The sequence below is a fragment of the Mirounga angustirostris genome, unplaced genomic scaffold (genome assembly GCF_029215605.1).
Source record: "Mirounga angustirostris isolate CCGP_5_RB_7025 unplaced genomic scaffold, mMirAng1.0.hap1 SCAF_11, whole genome shotgun sequence".
Classification (NCBI taxonomy): domain Eukaryota; kingdom Metazoa; phylum Chordata; class Mammalia; order Carnivora; family Phocidae; genus Mirounga; species Mirounga angustirostris.
In genome coordinates this window covers 83,836,436-83,858,604 of record NW_026991719.1, presented here as the reverse complement: position 1 = coordinate 83,858,604, position 22,169 = coordinate 83,836,436, and the positions used below count along the sequence as shown (strand labels likewise).

Below are 22,169 nucleotides of genomic sequence, written 5' to 3'. Positions count from 1 at the left end.
GGAGTCGACTTCTCTCTCTCCCACTGAACCTTCCCCTGGCTCTTGCTCTCTCTCTCTCACTCGCTCTCTGTGTCTCTCAAATAAATAAAATCTTTAAAGAAAAAACAACCCCCCCCCCAGTAATTTAGAAATAGAAAGTGATAGTAATAGCTATCTTAGGGGGTTACCGGAAAATTAAAGAGCTACTACATTTAAAGTGCTCGGCACAAGGGTACCTGGCACATAATAAGCTTTCAATAAATTACAGTTGTGGTAGTTCTAATTTCTATTGCTGTTTTGGAAGGATCAGGAAGAGAAAGAAGATTTAGCAAAGGAGACTGAGAAGCAGGCACCGAAAAGATCTGGGAGGGGGCTGTGAGACAGGGGTGTCAGATACCAAGGGAAAATAGTATCTAGAAGGGGAATAATGCACAGGAAGGTCATGCAAAGTCTGGTTTCTCCTGAAAAAAGACTCATTTCCTCTCTTAGCGAGTACTGAAAGTGAAGGGAAAAGGAAAACAAATTCTCAAATGAAGGCTATCAGACACAAAATTCTCTAAAAGCCTTCTTTCAGCTAACTCCCTTAGTTTGATCTGAATGCCCAGGTCCTGAATACTGGAAAAGCCAATGTTGCACAAAGTGAAATAAAGTATCAGGTTTGCCTCGTTTTGGTGGAATAAAAAATTCAGACAATTTTAAGTGTACAGGACGAAGAGGAGGATGGGGGAGGGAAGAAATGGGGATGAATCATAGAATGGTTTTACAAAGCCGTGGTCTATACTGAACCCCCAAACTAACACCGGTGAAAAGGAGGGCAGTGGTAGGTGTCACATTTATTTTTCTTTTCCCCCTATTTGATCCCAGAAAGTTATGACAGCATAAACTGTTTATTTGGGTAAATTATTCGACAAGCATTTATAGAGTAAAACTGAGAGAAGGTGATACTTTAATCTAGGATAGATGAGTGGGCAGATGCCTTGCAAGGGAAGATTTAGAGAAAGGGAGGAATAAAGGGCTTACAAACCAAGAGTCAGGGAATGTTGGCAGCCCCTGTGGCTTTGGGGGCCTGAGTGGAGTTACCTGTGGCCTGGGGGTGGGGGGAGAGTCTCTTTTGTCTCTGGAGAGATGGAGGTGGCCGCCAGGGGCCCAGAAGTGCCCACAGAGGGATGCAAGAAGTGGGCCTCGTTGTTACAGGATTTATTTTCCTTCGGTGCCCAGGGTTCTTGGTCATACCTCTTCAGAAGAGTGAAGAGGTAGACCAGATGCACAGTAGTGGGCAGCAGAGCAAAGTTCATTGAGCGATAAAGTTTATTGAGCGATAGTAAAGTTTATTGAGCCATAGTACAAAGCTCCCGAAGAGGGAGGGGACCCGAGAGTGTTGCCACTGGAGTTTCTGAGTCTAGGGGATTTTGGGGGCTTGTTGGCGGGCTGTTTTAATCTGATTAACCCACCATGCACCTGTCACACAATCAGGTTTTTGTCATCTACCTATCACATGGGAAAGGGTGGAGGGCTCCTTCCAGGGTGGTGTAAAATCCTTTTAAGGGTGGTTTCCTCTTAGGGCAGGGGCCCCTTGTCCCTGCCTGCCTTTCTTCCAACTATCCTTCATCACTCATGAGCCTTTGCTCTGGCCAGTTCTCAGCTAAAGGGTCTGAGGCAGAAGGGCCCTCCCAGTCTCCTTCTGCCCATGAGGTTAAGGAGGTGAAGCTTAAGGCAAACATGGGGAGCTAGGGTTAGGGGAGGGGTGCTGACAGAGCACAGGAGGCTGAGCCTCCACCTCCCTCCACTGCGAGAGAGTGTGTGGCTTGTGTGGAGGCTGTAAGGTCAGATTAGGAGGTCAGGGATGGAGCAGGAGCAAGAAGCCAGGGAGGAGCTGAGGGGGGCAATTCTGGAAGGAGAGGCACTTCTTGGCAGGTTCTAGGTGTGGCAGCCCAGAGAAGGCTTCAGTGGGCTTCTCGCATTACCTGGCTTCTACCCCTCCCTCGAGGCCCGAGGCCCGAGCCTGCACCCCTGTTGAGGGGCCGACTGCTAGCATAATTAGAGCCCCAAACACCTCCCTCCCCTCGGGACCACACGGCCCAGGGTTGTGTGTGAAAGCTCCAGAGTCTGCCATTCCTACCAGGCTCGATGTGAATCCCCTGCCCAGTCAAGGTGTCCTCTCCTCCCCTGCCTGTCTTCTCCTCTCCCCTCCCTCTACAGCTCTATGCTGCCTCGCCTCCACACGCTGTCTCCTCCTATGGCACACTCTGTCCTCTCAGCCCTATCTCCTCCCTGACAAACTCATCGGGTCTGCATTCATTCCACTGCATTCCCTGCCTTAAATAAAATCAGCCCCAATCAACCTTGCCCTGCTCACAAGGATAGGGACTGATATACCGACAAAGAATAGGGGACCCTGTTCTTTGGACAGAGCATCATTTTTTATCACCCTCCAGTCTGAGGCTGTGAGATGGGCAGGAGCAGGTGTCCAGGAAGGTTCTTCTGTGCTCTCTTTTCCTATTAATGTCCTCAGCTCTAAAAGGGTATGTGGGCTTTCTGATTCCCATGTTTTTTCATATGCCCTGGCACCCAGATGGCTTTTCATCCTTCCTTGGGTATTCCCATTTGTTGGATCAGGACAAGGTTAGCTGCAACTCCTTGGGCTCCTTGGTGTCCTCTAGCCTGTAACCAGGGGGAGGCTTGGGAGGTGCTGAGCTTCCTGGTACTAAATTCTCATGAGTGGCTGCTTTCTCAGTACTAAGGGCAGAAGCAGAGGGTAGTGTCAGCCCAAAGGATAGTCTTATTGATGCCACCAGCTGTTCTCCAGAAGCAGCAGTAGCCACAGTCTAAGGAATCTACCCTGCTCCTTCCCAAAGTGAACAGGAATGGAACCCTCCTGAAATACCCATTTCCCACTTTTGCCCCCACCCCTGTCCATCATCATATTTCTCAGGATACATTAGAAAAGAAAGCATTGGAATATCAACTAGTGGGTGCAGATTTGACCCTGACCCTCGGAGACAGGTCAGTTGTGATAAGGGCCTTTTTGGGAGAAATTCCGCCCATTTCAGCTTCCCTTTTCCTCATCTGTAAATTAGGTTGGTGAAAACTCCACTTCACAGTGTGACCCTCCCCCACTAAAGCTTCTATATTTGATTCTTATTTATTTTTCCTCTATATTCCTAAAAGTAACATCACACACAGAGACATTGAACTTGATGCTTATATATATTCATTGACACAGAGCTCCACAACATATAGTTTGGTAAAAAATACACAGTATAGAACAGCACTTTTATTTGTTCACTTATCTATACATATATCTATCTGGGTACACAGTTACAGGGAAATACCTAGAAGGGCATTCATCAAAGGACTGACAATGTTTATATAAGGATGAAGAGTTTTGGGTAATTTGTATTTTCCTTCATTTTGTGAAGGTTTAACAGTTATACTCCTTTCATAAAAAGAATAGTCATCAAGGAAACGGACACACACACAGAATAGACCCTTAGGCAGACAGAGGAGGGAGCAGGGACAGAGTTCAGGCCATCCCCTCCACTTTGGTGATATCCAAGACCTCTTCTGCCCACAATAAATCCACTTTGTGGATTAATTAATGCAGATAGAAATCTACTCCCACCTCCGCTGTTTTTCCCTTCTGAATACAGTTAAGGGTTCACTTAGGGCTCATTCTAGCACCTTACTAGAGGCCCAGAGAGGTCATTGTGTTTGCCAGGAACCTCTTTTGACCTCTCCTCTGTATGTGTCAGCTCCTGCAGGGTGATGATCAGATTCTCAATCACCTGGGCCTTGTTGCTCTCACTGTTACAGGTTTCCTTTGAGTGGCCCTCCTCACCACAATATGAACAGAAGATTGTGTATTTTCACTTCCTGGCTCTACGCATATCCCCAGGACCCTTATTCTTATACCCAGAACCCCCACTGGTGGAAGGAGATTGAGCCCAGGAACTGTTGGAGGAATCAGTGACCAGTACTGGATCGAGAGGTCTGGCCCTGCCTCTGAGCGGCGGGGCATCGATGGATGTAAGTAGAGGGTCCTGAGACTCCATCAGGATCACATCCTCATCTAAGTCATCAAGGGTATCATCTACCTCTATCATGTTGCAGTCGGCACTGCTGGTTGCTATTGGCTGGGGCCCCTGAAATGCTACAGGGCTTGCTGCCCTCTCCAAGATTAGCTCAGACCTTTTGGGCCGTTTCGATTTCATAAAAGTGTCATTCCAATCCTCTTCCTCCCTTATCATCTTGATTAACTCCAAGAAATTAGGAAGATGCTCCTGATCATTTGCATACATCCTGAGAAGATGTTTCAGCCTAAAGTGCAGGTCCCTATTTAGCTCAGCTCCTAAAAGGAGCTGGTGCAGGCGAGTCTGGTTTGCATCTTTCTGAGCTATGATCCCTGCCTGAATAGCATTCTGGAGCTGCACTTCTAAACGGATCACATAAAGGGAGGCTTTCTCCCCTTGTGCCTGCAAAGTGTTAAAAAATTTACCATGGGCGGTGACACTGCTTTCAGACTCCCCAAACACCAGTTTCATCGCCCGCAGGAAATCAGCCACACTTAGATTGGGGTTGGCGGCCTGGAGCAAACGCATGACCTCCCGGGCTGGGTCCCTAAGGGTTTTCATCAAGCGCTTGAGCTTTTCCTCCTCAGACATATTCCAATTGGGCAGGACCCCATTGACTTGGATCAGCCAGTTTTCAAAGGTTTCTTCCCCTTGGGCTGGCACCACTCTCCCGGAGAATAGCTTCACATTTCTTTCTGCCATGTGGACCCTTAAAGGACCAAGACTCCTCCCCAGGGACCTCAAAATTGAATGGGCCCAAGGTGGCAAGGGTGTGTTTTGCCGCCGGCTATTACCCACACGTGCAATGATGCTAGCCATGACGGACGACAGTTGTCTATCTGAATATAACAAGATGCTCAGGCTTTTTAGAAAAGCCTAATCTGTAGGAGGAATCCCCAAAGCAATGTTCCCAGGCTCTGCCTTCCTTGTATCTCAATAGGGACTGTAAAGAAAAAGGGGGGGGGGGGAAAGGTCAATAATGTAGTAGATTGCAGGGAAGTGGTCTGCAGTCGCTTTACTTTAATGAACACCCCGCAGTACATTTTATATTTGCCCACTGACCTAAAAATACCTTGCAGAAGACTGGCAATTAAAACTTTCTCGAGCTACCGGGTGTCCTCCTGCTAACAGGGTACTTTTCCATCCCCTCTGACCAGTCCTCCAGGAGGGAGGGCAACTGTTGCTTTGAATTCTAGGTGAAATAGTGTGTGTGGAGCTGTTGTTGGGCTCTCAAAATAGAGTGCAATGGTCTAAATCTCACAGATTTATGATAATAAGTATCTGTGTCATTGTGTGTCAACTATACTCAAAAAAAATTTTTTTTTAAGATATCTGTTAAACTCACGTTTCAGATCTCAACCACACACCCTTCTGAAGTCCCCCCCCCCCTTATTTCTCGGATTATAAAACATAAGCTCGGAAACAAGTGCACGCCTTTATTTCACTTCCAGCCTCTGCAACAGGTGCCCTCCATGAGAAAGCTCGTCTTCAGGGTAGGTCGACCTCTGTCCACTGGGGGTTGCAGATCGCAGCCCTGACCTCCGTCCAGTGGGGTTTGCAGATCCCAGTCCTCAGGGCGTCAAGACTGCGTCGTCGCATAGGGCAGGACAGAGAAGGGAAGGGTCAGAAGCAGCCTCATCCCTCATCCCTCATCCCGCTCCCTTTCCCCGCCCTCACCTCCGGGAAAATTCCATTTCCCATCTTCAGACAGAAAATTCCCTCTCCCACCTTCTGAATACAAGTCAAAGTGACCCCTTCCATTACATGTCCCCTGGGAAATTGTTGGCCTACCAGCTCTGCAATCAGCTACTCAGACAGAATTCAAGTTCGGAGTTGGCTGATGGTCTGCCACGGAGAAACGGAATAAGAGTTGGACACGCACACCCACATATTCCTCCCCAGGAGGAGATGGGGAAATGCAAAGGGGATTCAAAGCAGACAGCTTGTGATTATCTCCTCCTTGTCCCTTATGACCCCTACCTAAAAACGCCTCCCCCCCCCCTTTCAATTCTGGCAAATCCTACGCCTTTGGCAGCATCCAGCAAAACCCGACCTCTTCCCTCAGCGCAGCGGGGCCATGGGAGTGCTCCTTCCCCGGCCTCTCAGTTCTCGATTCCCCAAGTGGGGACCAGCCCAGTACTGGTGGAGCTTCTCCTTCCTCTCTGCGCGCCGGGCAATCGCGCTCCCCCCCCCCGCCTTTTTTTTTTTTTTTTTTTACCTGTGCCCGGCTGGTGGGCAGCGGATGCTCCGGCGTGGACAGCTGCGGCTGCCGCCTTCCAGTCCCCGCGGCCCTGCAGGGGAAAAGGATGACGCCTCCTCCGCCGCCGAGCGAACCGGAGCTGCGGGATGGAGCTGCACCGCACAGCCGCCCAGCCAGGGGTAGCGAAGTCGAGGCAGCACGGTTCCCACGGCAGCGGCGGCCTCCCCCGCCCACCGGCCGGGCCCTCCCTGCAGCCGCCGCTTCAGTTAGCTTCTGCCCATTGACACAAAAGAGCTTGATGAGCGGGACGGAGCGGCCAATCAGCGGGGCGCGGGGGCGGCCTCCCTTCTCAGCCTCCGGCCCGAGGCCATTGCTAGCAAAAGGGGGGAGCCGGCCGGCGGGGGCTGCGGCACACGGGCGCGGGAGCCAGCGCCGTGTCAAGTGCAGCTCGGACGCACCGACCGGGCCGATTTGCATTTTACCCGTGAGTTTGCTGCTTCCCCTTCGCTTTCTTTCTCCCTCACCCCTTCTTCCATCTCGACTCTCTTCCCTCCGCGCTCTGAGACCGGATGCGTTAAACACGAGGTGGGACAGAAATCAAGTGAACAATAAGAGCCCCTCACGTTTGTATAGGGGGAAGGGGAGAAAGCATTTACTGAGCACTTTCTGCGTGCGAATGCGCTTGCACGGACATCTCATTTATTCTTCTCAGCAGCCCTGTGACGGAGGCAGCGGTGTGCCGGTTTAATAGAGAGGGCACTTCACCACTCAGGCAGTGTGGTTTAGGAAGGGCAGAGCGAAGAGCTCACACCGGAGTCGACATATACGATTTCAAAGGACGCCCCTTGTAAACACTCCGCTTTACTCTCAGATTGAGGGTTAGTAGAGAAAAGCCACAGTGGAGATGGGAGGGCCCATTTGGAACTATATAGAATTAGTGAGCAAGGACTATTAATCTCCATTGTACAGATGGGGAAACAGAGAGGTTAGGTGTCTTGCCCAGCATCACACAACAAGTAAGTTTCAGCATCCGATTTTGCATCCAAGCCTGTTGTTCTAATGCTAGCTATTTGCCCAGCTGAGCTGCCTACAGAGTATTTCTACGTCGGTGGTCTCAAACCCACCAGCAGTCTTGGCCTGATGGTAGTGTTGAGTGAGAGGGGTTGGGGGAGGCAGTAGGGAGTAGGGAAAGCGGTAGGTAACTTTTGCAGGAACCACTGTACAGAAAAGGAAGCTAAGCCACTTTTCTTTCTCATTTTACACCGTTTTTTATACTACAGTAAGCTGCCTGTTTATTTAAAAAGAAGTTAAACATTTCTACAGCTTATGAGCTCAAAGGAAACAAGGCTCAGAGGTGAGATGACTTGCCTGAAATTACAAGGTGAAGCCAAAATCTGGACCAAATCTCTCTTACACCAGAGCCCATGCTATTAACCAAAGTATGGGTACAAGACTGGCTGCCTCAAAATCATGTTGGAGAGCTTGTTAGAAAGGCAGATTCCTGAGCTCCACCTCGGGGGGATTCAGATTTACTAGGACTAGGGGTGGGGAGTGTGATTTACACTTTTAACTAGTGCTGTAGTTAATTCTGAGGTGTAGAGAAGTTTATGAATCACTGCTGGAAACACCACATCATGCTGAGGGTCATAAGTAAATAGCCTGCTGCCAATGTATCTGCCCGCAGCACATCTGTCATGACACGTAACTCCAGTGAGCAGAGGTTCCTACCTAGGGTCCTTTCTCAGATCGTTTACCAAGAATTTGGACTCTGTATTTTTCTGAGTCCTTTGTTCTGGAGATTTTCAAGTAAGTCTGTGGCCCAGAAATGGTTTAAGAATCATTCCCCCAGCATCTTTCTTGGTAACATCTTCCTCTTTCAACTTGCACTTCAGGAAGAAGTGTGAGAAATGAAACAGTTTGACCTAACCCCTGATCCCCTGCTCTCAGCTGCTGATACAGCTCTTTCATTTCCTGGCTTGAGGACAGGTTGCTAGGTTGCCCTTCTGTGAGCTCTTGAGGGGACCTCTCCTTTGCTGGATTTGGCATCACTGGCCCCAGAGAAGGAGCAACTCCATGGAAACGGCATGCAGGGCTGTCCTGCAGGGCCGCCAGCTTGAATGGGCTGTGAAACCAGTAGCTGAGAAACCTTCTCTATATTCTATGACTTCTGGTTCTTAGAGAGCAGGTCTTACTTTCCTGATGTAAATTGTGGTTAAAAGGCCCCCTGTGGGGCTTGTTCTGGACTCCTGATGCTTAGAAGCAAATGAACAATCTAACGCCCTTCGACTGTTCTTGGGTTCTGTTCTTGGGTTCGTTTTCAACCTGCCAAGGTACTTCTCCTGATGCTCCTTTCTGCCTTCTTTTCTAAAACAAACCCAATACCTAGAGTTCCTTGAAGTAAACACTTCAGATTTGGGGATGAGGACTTTTTTTCTGAGGACAGTGGCCTTTCTCTTGTGGATGGAACAGTGTGGGAGGGGTGGTGGAGGCTGGGGTGTATGGGAGGTAGAGAGAAGGCTCCCCTCACACAGTCAGGGTGATGCTGGCGGTAGCTCTTGGGTTTCCTTCAGACTTCTGCTCCTGCTCCCCAATGCCATGACATCTGACCCTGGGTCTCAGCAGATTCTTGTTCTGTGATTAAATTAGCTTCACTGCCAACTTAGGTGATCTGCCGCTGGTGGAGGTGGGGTCAAATAGGACAAAGAGCTAGAGCTCCAACCAAAAAAAAAAAAAAAAAAAAAAAAAAAAGTGAAAGGAAATGGATTGTGTAAAGGTGGCTGGATTGGACCCTTCAAACAAAGCGAGGATCTCTTTGGGCAAGGTTGGGAGGAGGATTTGCTAAGCTAAGCTGGCTCCATTTGGATACAGAGCATCCCTTATCTTTGGCCTCATGTGTGGGAGCGTGTTCTCATTCACGGCTCTAATGACACCACATTTTCCAATTTCAACAAAGAAATCTTAAAAGCCTGAAGGTTAGGGAGATAAAGCTTTTCAGCTGAAACAATAATAGCTTCTCTTGGCTGCCTGCCTCCCCTGTGCCAGGAACTTTCCATCTGTTAGCTCATTTAAGCTTCTCAGCAGCCCTGTTAGGCATCTTTATCCCATTTTGCAGATAGGGAACCTGAGTTTCAGGGAAGTTAAGTAATGTATATAAGGCACACAGTTTAGAAGTGGAGACACTGGGACTCCAGCCTCCTCAGGGCTGTCAAACTCCAAAGCCCATGAACAACTTTGCTCTGCTGTCTCCCAAACAAGCAATTTAAAATGAATTTTGCGGAAGACCCAGAACATTAGACTGATTTCCGCCTTTAGAAAAAGTGTGGTTGTAATCTAATCTTTATTTCTGGGATCTCTCTTTTTTTTTTTTTTTTTTAAATGAAACTACTAATATAACTTACGGAGCAATTGATATACTGCGTACTGTGCTAAGAATTTTATATGCTTCATCTTGTGCAAGCTTCATGACGATCATTATACAGATAAGGATACCAAGGCTCAGAGAGGTGAAGAGACTTGGCTGAGGTCCTAAAGCTAGCAGGTGGCACAGTGAAGTTCACACCCAGGGCTGTGTGACTCCAGAGCCTGTCTCTTTATGCTATACCGCGTTGCAGTGGGGAAAACAAATATGGCCCTTATTCTAAATCCGCTCCCTCTGCCAGCCACAGCTGTATTTCCTTCCCACGGCCTGCCCCCAGAGCTGTTGTACCACTTATGCTTTTAGGTCTCTGTGCCTTAGACCTCTTCCTCAGCCTAGAATGGCTGCCCTCACTCCTTTACCTATTGGTTAAGGATCAAATCAGATGCCCCTCCTCAGAGAAATTTCTTGGCTGCTCCCTGTCCCAGGTAGCATGAAGTGCTCCTGTCTTTCTGCTCTGACCTTGATTAGTGTGCCCTTTATTTTGCTTTCCAGTATAGTTTAGCTCATTGTTGACCTGTCTCTCCCACTAGACTCCCAAGCCCTTGAAGGCAGGTACCAAGTCCTATTCACCTCTAGCTTCATAGTAATTTACCCACAAGTGATTTAGTAGACGATCAATATGGGTTTGTGAGCTGACCAAAGACTGGCGGAGGGAGGCCCTGAATGGACAAATAAACATGGGGCTGGATCCTGGGGTGGTCGCACAGGCTGTCCATCTGGACTAGATGGGCCAGGGCAGTCTGGAATCTCCTGGGCTCACTTTACTAGGCTATGAACATGGGAGGCACAACATGGAGTCTAGGTAATAACTACTCAACGCTGACCCCCGGTGCATTCTGTGGTCTGTACTTTGGAATTCATGTCGAGGGGCCAGACCGTCCAGAATTGTTTATAGAACATCTTTGTATTCGCAGAAGAAAGGTTTTCGCTGCCTCCCATGTGAACACAGGATTTATTCCGCCGTACCTCTTCATCTAGTTCTGGCTGATCTGAGAGTGTCCTGCAGGAGCATGTGCTCTGTGGAGACAGATGGAGAAGTCAGGAAGCATCTCTTTTTTTTTAAAATACTTTTTATTGAGACCACTGTGGCATGGATGCTTAACCACTTTATCTCATTTTATTCTATTAATCTTTGCAACAACCTTTGGAGGTAGGTCTGTTGTCGCCACTTCATGACAAAAGAAACAGAGACTGAGAGAAATGTCTTGCCTAAGGCCACACAACTAAGGGATAGAGACAGAATTCAATGTTGGATCTCTACCCCCGCCCCAAGTCTGGCATCATAACAGGAGAATACAAGGGGAAAAAAGTGGATTCTCCTCCTCCCCTACAAAATAGGAAGAATTACATTTATAAAATGATGAATAGATATTAAAGCTAAGGTGTTTCTAAATTACTGTTCGCCTTTAATTCCTGAAAATGATTGGCAAAAATGGCAGATGGAATTGGGGATGGGAAAGCACGATTCTGCTATCAAATATCGGCCCAAATTCCCCCATGTCAGCCCCCAGTGACATGCACAATATGAGGATGCCTAGAGAGCATTTCACTCCCTCGGCTCATTTTATAATTGAGATGGACGAGGCTCCAAGATGTCAATGAATTTCTAAAGGTCATAAGGAAGTTGATAACGGAACTGGCACTCAGAAGGCTAGTCTGCCAAATCCTAGCCCGGTGTTTCTGCTAGGTCCGCCTGCCATATGCAGTCAGTCAATACATGTTTATAGATTACTCAGGAAAATGTGGAGATGTGGAACATTACTGCACTTTGAGATAGAAGAGGGGACAAACCTTTCCTTCACTACCCATCCTTATTTAGGTGCAAGTAAGATTTGGGGGAAGAAATTCCTTGGTAGTAGATCTGGGGAATGTTGGGGTTGCCTGTGGTTTTGGGGGCCTGAGTAGAGCTACCTGTGGCCTGGGGGTGGGGGAGGGGTCTCTTTTGGCTCTGAAGAGACGGAGGTGGCCACCAGGGGCCCAGAAGTGTCCCCAGAGGGATGTAAGAGTGGGCTTCATGAGCCTTTGCTCTGGCCAGTTCTCAGCTAAAGGGTCTGAGGCAGAAGGGCCCTCCCAGTCTCCTTCTGCCCATGAGGTTAAGGAGGTGAAGCTTAAGGCAAACATGGGGAGCTAGGGTTAGGGGAGGGGTGCTGACAGAGCACAGGAGGCTGAGCCTCCACCTCCCTCCACTGCGAGAGAGTGTGTGGCTTGTGGGGGAGGCTGTAAGGTCAGATTAGGAGGTCAGGGATGGAGCAGGAGCAAGAAGCCAGGGAGGAGCTGAGGGGGGCAATTCTGGAAGGAGAGGCACTTCTTGGCAGGTTCTAGGTGTGGCAGCCCAGAGAAGGCTTCAGTGGGCTTCTCGCATTACCTGGCTTCTACCCCTCCCTTGAGGCCCGAGGCCCGAGCCTGCACCCCTTTGTCCCTGTTGAGGGGCCGACTGCTAGCATAATTAGAGCCCCAAACACCTCCCTCCCCTCGGGACCACACGGCCCAGGGTTGTGTGTGAAAGCTCCAGAGTCTGCCATTCCTACCAGGCTCGATGTGAATCCCCTGCCCAGTCAAGGTGTCCTCTCCTCCCCTGCCTGTCTTCTCCTCTCCCCTCCCTCTACAGCTCTATGCTGCCTCGCCTCCACACGCTGTCTCCTCCTGTGGCACACTCTGTCCTCTCAGCCTTATCTCCTCCCTGACAAACTCGCTCAGGTTCTCAGATCTACACTGAGCATTCATTTCTTCTTGATCCCGAATTGCCTTCATGTGTCGAATTGCCTTCATGTGGCCTGGATCCCCAGTTACCTCTCATCTCTCTATCCCCACTAGGGCTCCCAGCTCTTTCTGGGGTGGGATCAGTAGTTTGGGGCCCTTGTACTCTATCTTCCCTCTAGCACAGGGATTCTGAACCAAGGATGATTTTGCTTCCCAGGGGACACATGGCAATGTCTGTAGGTAATTTTGGTTATAGTAGCTGGGCTGGTCCCAGCTGGCGCTACTGGCATTCAGTGAGTGGAGGCCAGGATGCTGCTAAACGTTCTATGGTACACAGGACTGGCACCCGCAACAAAGAATTATCTGGCCGACGACGTCACATGTGTCAAGGTTGAAAAATCCCTGCTCTGTTATACAGCTACAGGACTACAAGGATAGGCTTGGAAATTGCTAGGTGTGGAGCCTTGGTGCTGACCTTCCAGGAACAGCTACTCTTTCGGTTCCTCAATTGAGAAGAGGGGGGCGGTGCATTGCCATGGAACAGCCGGGACACGGGCAGGAATCTGCAGACAGAGAGGTGAGGGAGATTCCTCACTTCCCAGATTTACTACTGGCTTTTAGAGAAAGTATCGAATACAACTTCTGATTGCCTTTCTGCCTCTATGATATAGTGCCGCTCTTTGGAAAGAGAATAGCAACTTATTATTCTAGCAGTTTAGCAAATGCAAAACTTTATGTGGTGACTGTTGAGTGCAATAGGTTTTGGAGCCCCCTTTCCCCAATTTTGTTTTCTTCAGTCACAAACCTTCTTTGAATATTAGAATATTTGATTTGTTGGTAACACATGGTAGGGATGACTGTTCAGGAAAAAAAAAAAAACTGCCTCTGTTTTAATTTGACGTTGATGACTTCTTTTTTTAAAACTCTTTTTTTAATTTTTATTTTTTTTAAGGTTTTATTTATTTATTTGAGAGAGAGAGATTGAGAGAACGAGTGGGAGGGGGGGCAGAGGGAGAAGCAGGCTTCCCGCGGAGCAGGGAGCCCGACACGGGACTTGGTCCCAGGACCCTGGGATCACGACCTGAACTGAAGGCAGTTGCTTCAATGACCGAGCCACCCAGGCGCTCAAGGTTGATGACTTCTTAAGACTGTGCCTATTTCTCAGAAACTGGCCCAAAGTGTTGCTTTTTTCCTTAGGGCTGAGTTTCTTGGGGGCTCTGTTTCTAACTAAGCCGTGAAAATGCCACCGACAAATTTAATGGGCTAGTCTAACCTCTTTTTTTTTTTTTCCACTCTTGCCAGTTTCTTCCATCTGTACCCAGTTGTCTTCAGCATGGAGGAACAGAACCACTCTCCTGGAAAGGAGCTTCAGCATAGGACACGAGCGGAGTCTCCAGGAAAGAAGAGCTGGCACTCCCAGGCCTATGCCCTTGGGGCCGTTTCCAACTTTATGTCTACTTTTCTGACTTTCCCTATCTATAAGGTTGTGTTCCGGCAACAGATCCATGCCGTGGCGGTGTCAGAGGCTGTGCGACAGCTTTGGCATGAAGGCCCTCAATACTTCTACCGGGGAATATACCCGCCTCTTCTCTCCAAGACATTGCAAGGGACTCTGTTGTTTGGGACTTATGATAGCCTGCTGTGTTCTCTCTCTCCTGTTGGGCCACACTCCCTGAGACACCGCTGGGCTGCAGGGCTCATGTCTGGTGTGGTGGAGGCTGTGGCACTGAGCCCCTTTGAAAGGGTGCAAAATGTACTCCAGGATGGTCGCAAGCAAGCCCGCTTCCCCAGCACCGTCAGCATTCTCAAGGAATTCAACTCTTATGGGCTTTGGGGGCGGCTGTCACTGGGCTACTATCGTGGTTTCTGGCCTGTCCTTCTCAGGAACAGCTTGGGGAGTGCTCTGTATTTTTCCTTCAAGGACCCCATCCAGGATGGCTTGGCAGAGCAAGGTCTGCCCCATTGGGTTCCTGCCTTAGTGTCTGGCAGTGTCAATGGAACGATCACCTGCCTAGTTCTGTATCCTCTGATTGTGCTGGTGGCCAATATGCAGTCCCATGTTGGCTGGCAGAGCATGCCAAGCCTGTGGGCCTCTGCTCAGGACTTGTGGGACACTCGGGGCCGAAAGGTGTTCCTGATCTACCGGGGAGGCTCCCTTGTCATCCTAAGGTCCAGCGTGACATGGGGCCTCACTACGGCTATCCATGACTTCCTGCAGAGGAGGTCTCATTCCAGGAAAGAGCTGAAAGACTGACTAGCTGCAGGAAGTGTGGCTATGGCAACTTTGTTATCCTAAGCCTTCCCAGGTCGGTCTAAATAGCTTATTACTTCTTTGGCTTGGTTACCTGATACAACCATTCTTTAGTGTCTTTGAACTGCCAATGCATGGGAGAAGTTCCCAGCTACCAGCCTGTTGGGCACAGACAAAGCCCAACAGAGTTCCTTGGTCAGAAAGAGAAAGTCACTCTGGTCTGTCCACAGTTTCAACAGCCGCGGACCAAGGAGGCCCTTAAAAAACTTGTAACCCTGATGAAATGTCATTCCTTTAAGGAGTTCCTTGACAGTAAGAGGAACTGTTGAAAGATGACCTTAGTTAGCCACTGTGAGTTCTGGGATCCCTCCAGTTGTCCTTTGGACCAAACTTAGTGGAGGACCAGGGACTCCAGTGTCAAAGAACTAAGCTTGACACTTAGGATGTGGATTCCATAGAACTTCTCAGATGGCTACATTTCCACGATATTGTTCACTATTTCTACCACCACCACTCTCACTTCTCAGGGCTGTGGGCTCTAGTTTCAGTCAGGCTGGCAGCTGGGACTAGAAACCCTAAATTATACTTGCCTCAACTGATCAGATGTCACAGGAACTGATGGGACTGGATATAGGAGTGGGAAGAAGTGTTGTCATGGGGCGCCTGGGTGGCTCAGTCATTAAGTGTCTGCCTTTGGCTCAGGTCATGATCCCAGGGTCCTGGGATCGAGCCCCGTATCGGGCTCCCTGCTTGGTGGGAAGTCTGCTTCTCCCTCTCCCACTCCCCCTGCTTGTGTTCCTGCTCTCACTGTGTCTCGTTCTCTCTCTGTCAAATAAATAAATCAAATCTTTAAAAAAAAAAAAAAAGAAGTGTTGTCACTGGTTGGGTGGAAAGAATAGACTTTGAGGGAAGAGATTTAGTTGCATGAGAAAAATTTACTCTAGATGGCTTGGTGTTATCTGCCAGGATATTTCTGATAGCAAGGCAATAACATTGCCTAGAAACCACTTGAGTTTCCCTAGGAAATCTGGAAGCGAAATGACCATATCTCTTCACAAATGATTGCATATTTTATTGCTGTGGATAAATATAGTGACTGTGACAAAAAGATCAGAAATCTTAGCCTGTCCTTCAGAGCCATTCGACATATGGCCCCCATATAACTTACAGCATTTTATCACACCACTGCCACTTACATAGATCCCATACAACCAGCTAAACTGGACTATTGTTCTCTCCCCAAACATGCCATGAACTTTCCCGTGGCCTTGCTTTGGCCCACACTATTTCTCCACTTGGAGTGCCCCTTCCTCACATGCCAGTCTGCCAAAATCCTTCCAGTTCCTCAAAGCCTAGCTCAGATGCCACCTTCTCTATGGAGACTCTTGATATCCCACAACTGAATGTGACCTTAGTCTCTAATGACACCCCTTTCCAAGAACACTGCATACATGGCACTGATTCCATTATGTCACTGAGTTCATGTGACCCTGTGTTCTTGTTGGTGTTCTTCAATACCTCCTACTAGACTGTAAAACTCCTTGAAAGCAGGGGTTCTTGTATGCATTTTAAAATCTCCCATTGTGCCTAGGTGCTCAATAATGTTGGCTGAATTATTGAATTGATTATCAAGCTGTGATATGATCTTTATCCTCAGGGTGCTGTCCCTTGTACATGAAAATAATGTTATTGACTCGCTGTCAGCAAGACACATGCCTCTGGGGTGTGGTTTTGTTTTCTTTTATTAGTGGATTTAGTTTTATGCTAATGATAATGATGCTGCTGTAATTAATAATAATAATAAATGACTTTCAACTGGAACATTCGATGACTTTGTGTTATTGATGGCATGTTTGCTATGAGCAATGCCATAGGAAGTAAAATTTCACAAACAGAAACACACTGCATAACTATCCCATTCATTTCAACTCTGGAGCTTTGAAGATTTCCAAGATGACATATGTTGCAGTTTTCCCCTTGTAGATGATAATGATAATGACCTCCACTTGCACCTCTTTACCTAACTGAATTTGTCATTTAAAATGACCTAATTATGGACCCTAGCTGGGAGAATTCCTCACTTTAATTTCCTCACAGAAATTAAAGACACAGCAGTAGGCAATGTGAGATCAGAATGCATTTGCCAGCAAGGTCAATAGACAATGGCTGGTCCAGAATAGCTGCAGACGAGTTCCCATGTCTGATCCTTGTGGAGACTTGGACGGGGTAGGATGGTACTCTGTGGATTCAAGGACAGGGAATACAGGGCCTGCACAAGGAAAGGTAAAATAGAATAGTAGCTAGTTCTGTTTCAAGGCTAACTCTTTCAAGGAAGAAAATAATTTACAAAAATTCATAGCTTATAGCTGTGGGTTTTTAAAAAATAGTTATTTATTTGAGAGAGAGAGTGCGTAAGCATCAGTAGGGGAGGGGCCGAGGGAGAGAGAGAAGCAGACTCCCCGCTGAGCAGGGAGCTCATGTGGATCTCAATTCCAGGACCCTGAGATCATGACCTGAGCCAAAGGCAGACGCTTAACCGCTGAGCTACCCAGGTGACCCTATAGCTGCGTTTTTTAAGCCGAAAAGGAGATAAACTACCATACTCCCCCACCTTTTAATCCAAGAGATGCATTCATTTATTTCCAAGTATGCTATGGATTTCCACTTATGTCGCTGTGTCAGTCCATGTCCCTTTCTCCATTTTAACTTCTTATTTAGAAATAATTTCAAATTTATAGAAAAGTTGCCAGCATAAGTCAAGTACAAAGAACACCTATATACCCTTTACCCAAATTCACCTACTGTTAACATTTTAGCCCATTTGCTTTATTGAGCACTCATTCCCTAGCTACACACACACTATTTTTTCCATGAACTACCCAAGAATTGCAATCTTAATATTTCTAGAGTCAATATTTGTAGATTCAAATTACTTTTCAAAGGCTGTGTTTTATCTCTATGACAATGGCACAGTTACTATATAGATGTTCCCCAAGTTAACCGTGGCTCAACTTAGGATTTTTTGACTTTACGATGGTGTGAAAGCAATAGGTATTCAGTAGAAACTGCACTTTGAGTTTTGAATGTTGATCTGCCGGGGCTAGTGATATGTGGTAGATAGTCTCCCGACCTGGGCAGCAGCAAAGAGCCGAGGCTCCCAGTCAGCCCCACGATCAAGAGGGTAAACAATCAATACACTGATAACTGTACCCACACAACCATTCCGTTTTTCACTTTCTGTACAGTATTTAACAAATTACATGAGGTATTCAATATTTTGTTATAAAATAGGCTTTGTGTTAGATGATTTTTGCCCGGCTGTAAGCTAATGTAAGTATGCACGTTTAAGTCAGGTTAAACTAAACTATGATGTTTGGTAGGTTAGGTGTATCAGAGGCAATTTTGACAAAAGATATTTTCAGCTTATGACGGGTTGATCAGGATGTCACCCCATGTAAAGTTGAGGAAGATCTATAGACTATTAGAAAACGAAAATTCATGACCTATTTTAAATTTACATTGGTGGTAATTGTTTGAATTTACTATATTTGCCCTTATAGAAATTTTAGTTTTACATTAGTATGTTAATACTTAAAGCTATGTAATTATAATATTAACATGAATTTACAACTAAAGCTTGTTGTAATTTAAATAATAGATTTTTACAAATTGCTTCATATGAGAACCTAGGCAAAATTACGTAGACCTATCAACTTTTTCCATCTAAGTCTTCGGAGTAAAGTTTGAGTGTAATAGTTTTCTAGTAATTTTAAATATCAATATTTAGTTTTGTGATGTTAATGTGGTTATATTCTCTGTCATTTAAAAAATGACTTTTGGACTTGAGATTAGTAAAATAAGGAGGTAATAAATACCTATGTCTGTTTAAACTTACAAAATGTAGAATTTAATGCTAAAGTTACTTAGTATGAAAAGTTGAAAGAAAAAGAATAAAAATTCCCCCTATGAGCCCTGTTATTTTTGTCTTAAATATAAACCATCAGCTTTTCTAAGGTGAAATAACTAAGGTGAAATAACTAATGTATTACTATTATTGTTATATGGTTTATTAAGACTTAATTTTGTTCTTAAAATTTATTTTTAAACATTAAATAGTAGTATAATTTACATTTTTGGAACAACTGCATATAGTATAGTATATTCAAGCTAATAAAATAATGTTCCATATGAGAGAAAAAGCAGCATAATAAATCACGAAAAAAGTAAAAAGTTTTCATAAAGGAATAAATAAAAAATACCCTATTTCCCTATATTCTCCAACTTCTCTATTTCTTTCATACCACTTTCTTTTCCTCAAATCTTCAACACTTCCTCACCTGTCCTCAGTCCCAGTTGGCGACCTTGCTTTCCATTTCATTAAGAAAAGAGGAGCATTCAGAAGAGAACTTCCAGTTAAAAGAACATTTATAATCACCCATGTAATGACCACCCAAGACAGGAAATAGAACATTTGATAACCCCCACCCCCTCACTGTTCCTGCTTCCAGTTCCCCACCAATGATGACATTACTCTCTCCATCCAGGAGGTAACCCTTGACTATTGTGATATCACTGCTTTTCTTTATAGGTTTTTTCTTCTATATAAGATTCTCTAAATGCAGTTTTGTTTCACAGATATTTGAACTTTATATAATTTATATATTTGGAATTGTGACTATCTTCTTTCATTCCACATTATTTATGAGATTCACCCATGTTGTTGCAGGTAGCTGTAAATGTTAATTCTTTTTAAAAAATTGTGACAAATTTACTTTAAAAAGTGTTTCTTTCTTAGAGCAATTTTAGAGTCACAGCAAATTTGAGAGGAAGGTACAGAGAGTTCTAATATACTCCCTGCTCCCACACATACATAGCCTCCCCTATTATCATCCCACACAAAAGTGGTACATTTGTTATGATTGATGATCCTACATTGATACATCATTATCACCCAAAGTCCATAGTTTACCTTAGGGTTCACACTTACTGTTGTATAGTCTATGGGTTTAGACAAATGTATAATGACATATACCCACCATTATAGTATCATACAGAGTAGTGTCACTATCCCTAAAATCTTCTATGGTTCACCTATTCACCCCCCACTTCCACCAACTTCTGGCAACCACTGACCTTTTTACTATTTCCATAGCTTTGCCTTTTCCAGAATGTCACATAGTTAAAATCATACAGTATGTAGCCTTTTTAGATTGACTTCTTCTTTTAAAAAAAGTAAATATTTAATATGCAAATATTAACACATTGTGTAAATATTAACACATTACTGCACAAGCAATGGGCCAAACAAAAAATCAAATGGCAAATCAAAATATGTCTCAAAGCAAAAGAAAAAGAAAACATGATATTCCAAAACTTATGGGATGCAGCAAAAGCAGATGTTAGAGTGAAATTTATGTTATAAATGCATGTATTAAGAAAAAAATTCAAATAAACAACTTAAAATTACACCACAAGGAAATACAAAAAGAAGAAATTTAGTAGAGGAAGGAAATAACAAAGAAAAAATCAGAAATAAATAAAATAGAGACCAGAGTAAACAATAACATAACACTGAATGTAATGACCAGTTTTTCCAAGAAAACAAACAAAATTGGCAATGCTTTAACTACAGTTAGTAAGAAAAAAAGAGAGAAGTCTCAAAAGCCAAAATGAGAAATGGAAAACAATTCAAGAGATAACCACAGAAATACACAGTGTGATAACAGATTACTATAAACAATTATATATTAACAATCCAGATAATTTAGAAAACAAACAAACAAATTAACTCCTAAAAAACCCCACAAGATACCAAGATTGAATCATGAATCTTGAATCCAAGAAATAGGAAATCTTCTTAGACCAATAACAAGAATGAAAGTTGAATTAGGAATCAAAAATCTCCCAGCACAGAAAAGCCCAAGACCACATGGTTTAATTGGTGAATTCTACCAAACATTAAAAAAAAATGATTAATGACAACCTTTATCAAAATCTTAAAAATAATGAAATAGTGGTGCCTTGGTGGCTCAGTCGTTAAGCATCTGCTTTCTGCTCAGGTCAAGATCCCAGGGTCCTGGGATCAAGCCCTGCATCGGGCTCCCTGTTCTGTGGGAGGGGGTCTGCTTCTCCCTCTCCCACTCCCCCTGCTTGTGTTCCCTCTCTCACTGTGTCTCTCTCTGTCAAATAAATAAATAAAATCTTTTAAAAAATAAATAAAAATAATGAAATAGAAGGAACACATACAAAATCATTCCATAAGGCCAGTACCACACTGATAACAGAGCAGGGTAAAAACAATACAAGAACAAAAAAGTCTAGTTTGTCTGATATAAGTATTGCTACTCCAACTTTCTTTTGACATCCATTTGCATGCTGTTTCTCCCTCCCACACCACTTTTAATCTGCAGCTGTCTTTAGGTCTAAAATTCTTCTCTTATAGGCAACATACAGATGGTTCTTGTTTTTTTTTACCCATTCTATGTCTTTTGATTGGAGCGTTTAGTCCACTTACATTCAGAGCAATTATTGATAGATACATATTTATGCCATTTTATTACTTGTTTTGTCATTGTTTCTGGAGATTTTCTCTGATCCTTTCTTGTCTTTGTCACTTTTGGTCTCTCCATTCCACTCAAAGAGTTCCCTTTAATATTGCTTGCAGGCGTAGTTTAGTGGTCAGGAACTCCTTTAGTTTCTGTTGTCTGGGAAACTCTCTATCTCTCCTATTCTGAATGCTAGCCTTGCTGGATAGAGTCTTCTTGGTTGCAGATTTCTCTCATTCAGCACTTTGAATATATCATGCCAGTTCTTTCTGGCTTGCCAAGGTTCTGTTGAGAAATCTCCAGGTAGCCTTATGGATTTTCCCTTGTAAGTTAAGGACTTCTTTTGTCTTGCTGCTTTTAAGATTTTTTTCTTTATCACTATTATTTTGCAAATTTAATTACAATATGTCTTGGTGTTGGCCTGCTTTTGTTGATTTTCATGGGAGTTCTCTGTGCCTCCTAGATCTGGATGTCTTTTTCCTTCCCCACATCAAGGAAGTTTTCTGGTATTATTTATTGAAAAAAATTTTCTGCCCCCTTTTCTCTCTCTTCTGCTTCTGGATCTCCTACAATACAAATGTTATTATGTTTGATGGAGTCACTGAGTTCCCAAAATCTATTCTCATGTTGCATAATTCTTTCTCTCTTTTGTTCAGCTTCATTATTTTCCATTATTTTATCTTCTAGGTCAATAATTCATTCCTCTGCTTTTTCCAACCTGCTATTCATTGCATCAAGCCTGTTTCCAATCTCATTTATTGTGTTCTTCATCTCTAATTGGTTCCTTTTTTAACTATTTCTGTGGTATGGGTCTCACTGATGTCTTCTTTTCTCAAGCCCAGTGAGTATCCTTTGATTGTTGCTTTAAATTCTTCATCAGGAATGTTACTTGTATCTGTTTTGATTAGATTTCTGGCCATGGACTTATCTTGTTCTATCATCTGAGATAAATTCCTTTGCCTTGACATTTTGCCTAAGTTTCTGCCTTCTTCTCTGTGTGAGAAAA

The 22,169-nt window shown here is 45.0% G+C and overlaps 2 protein-coding genes across 2 annotated transcripts; one reads left to right on the top strand and one right to left on the bottom strand.

The window, feature by feature from the left end:
• Positions 1-3,653: 3,653 nt before the first annotated feature.
• Positions 3,654-4,868, bottom strand: ZCCHC18 (zinc finger CCHC-type containing 18). The gene is given in 1 exon segment (XM_045871151.2): positions 3,654-4,868. A coding segment is annotated over 1 exon segment (1,215 nt).
• Positions 4,869-13,675: 8,807 nt separating this feature from the next.
• SLC25A53 (solute carrier family 25 member 53) lies at positions 13,676-16,428 on the top strand. The gene has a single exon (XM_045863035.2). It carries the CDS (start codon positions 13,701-13,703, stop codon positions 14,619-14,621), a length of 921 nt encoding a protein of 306 aa, XP_045718991.1. The 5' UTR covers positions 13,676-13,700; the 3' UTR covers positions 14,622-16,428.
• Positions 16,429-22,169: the final 5,741 nt, after the last annotated feature.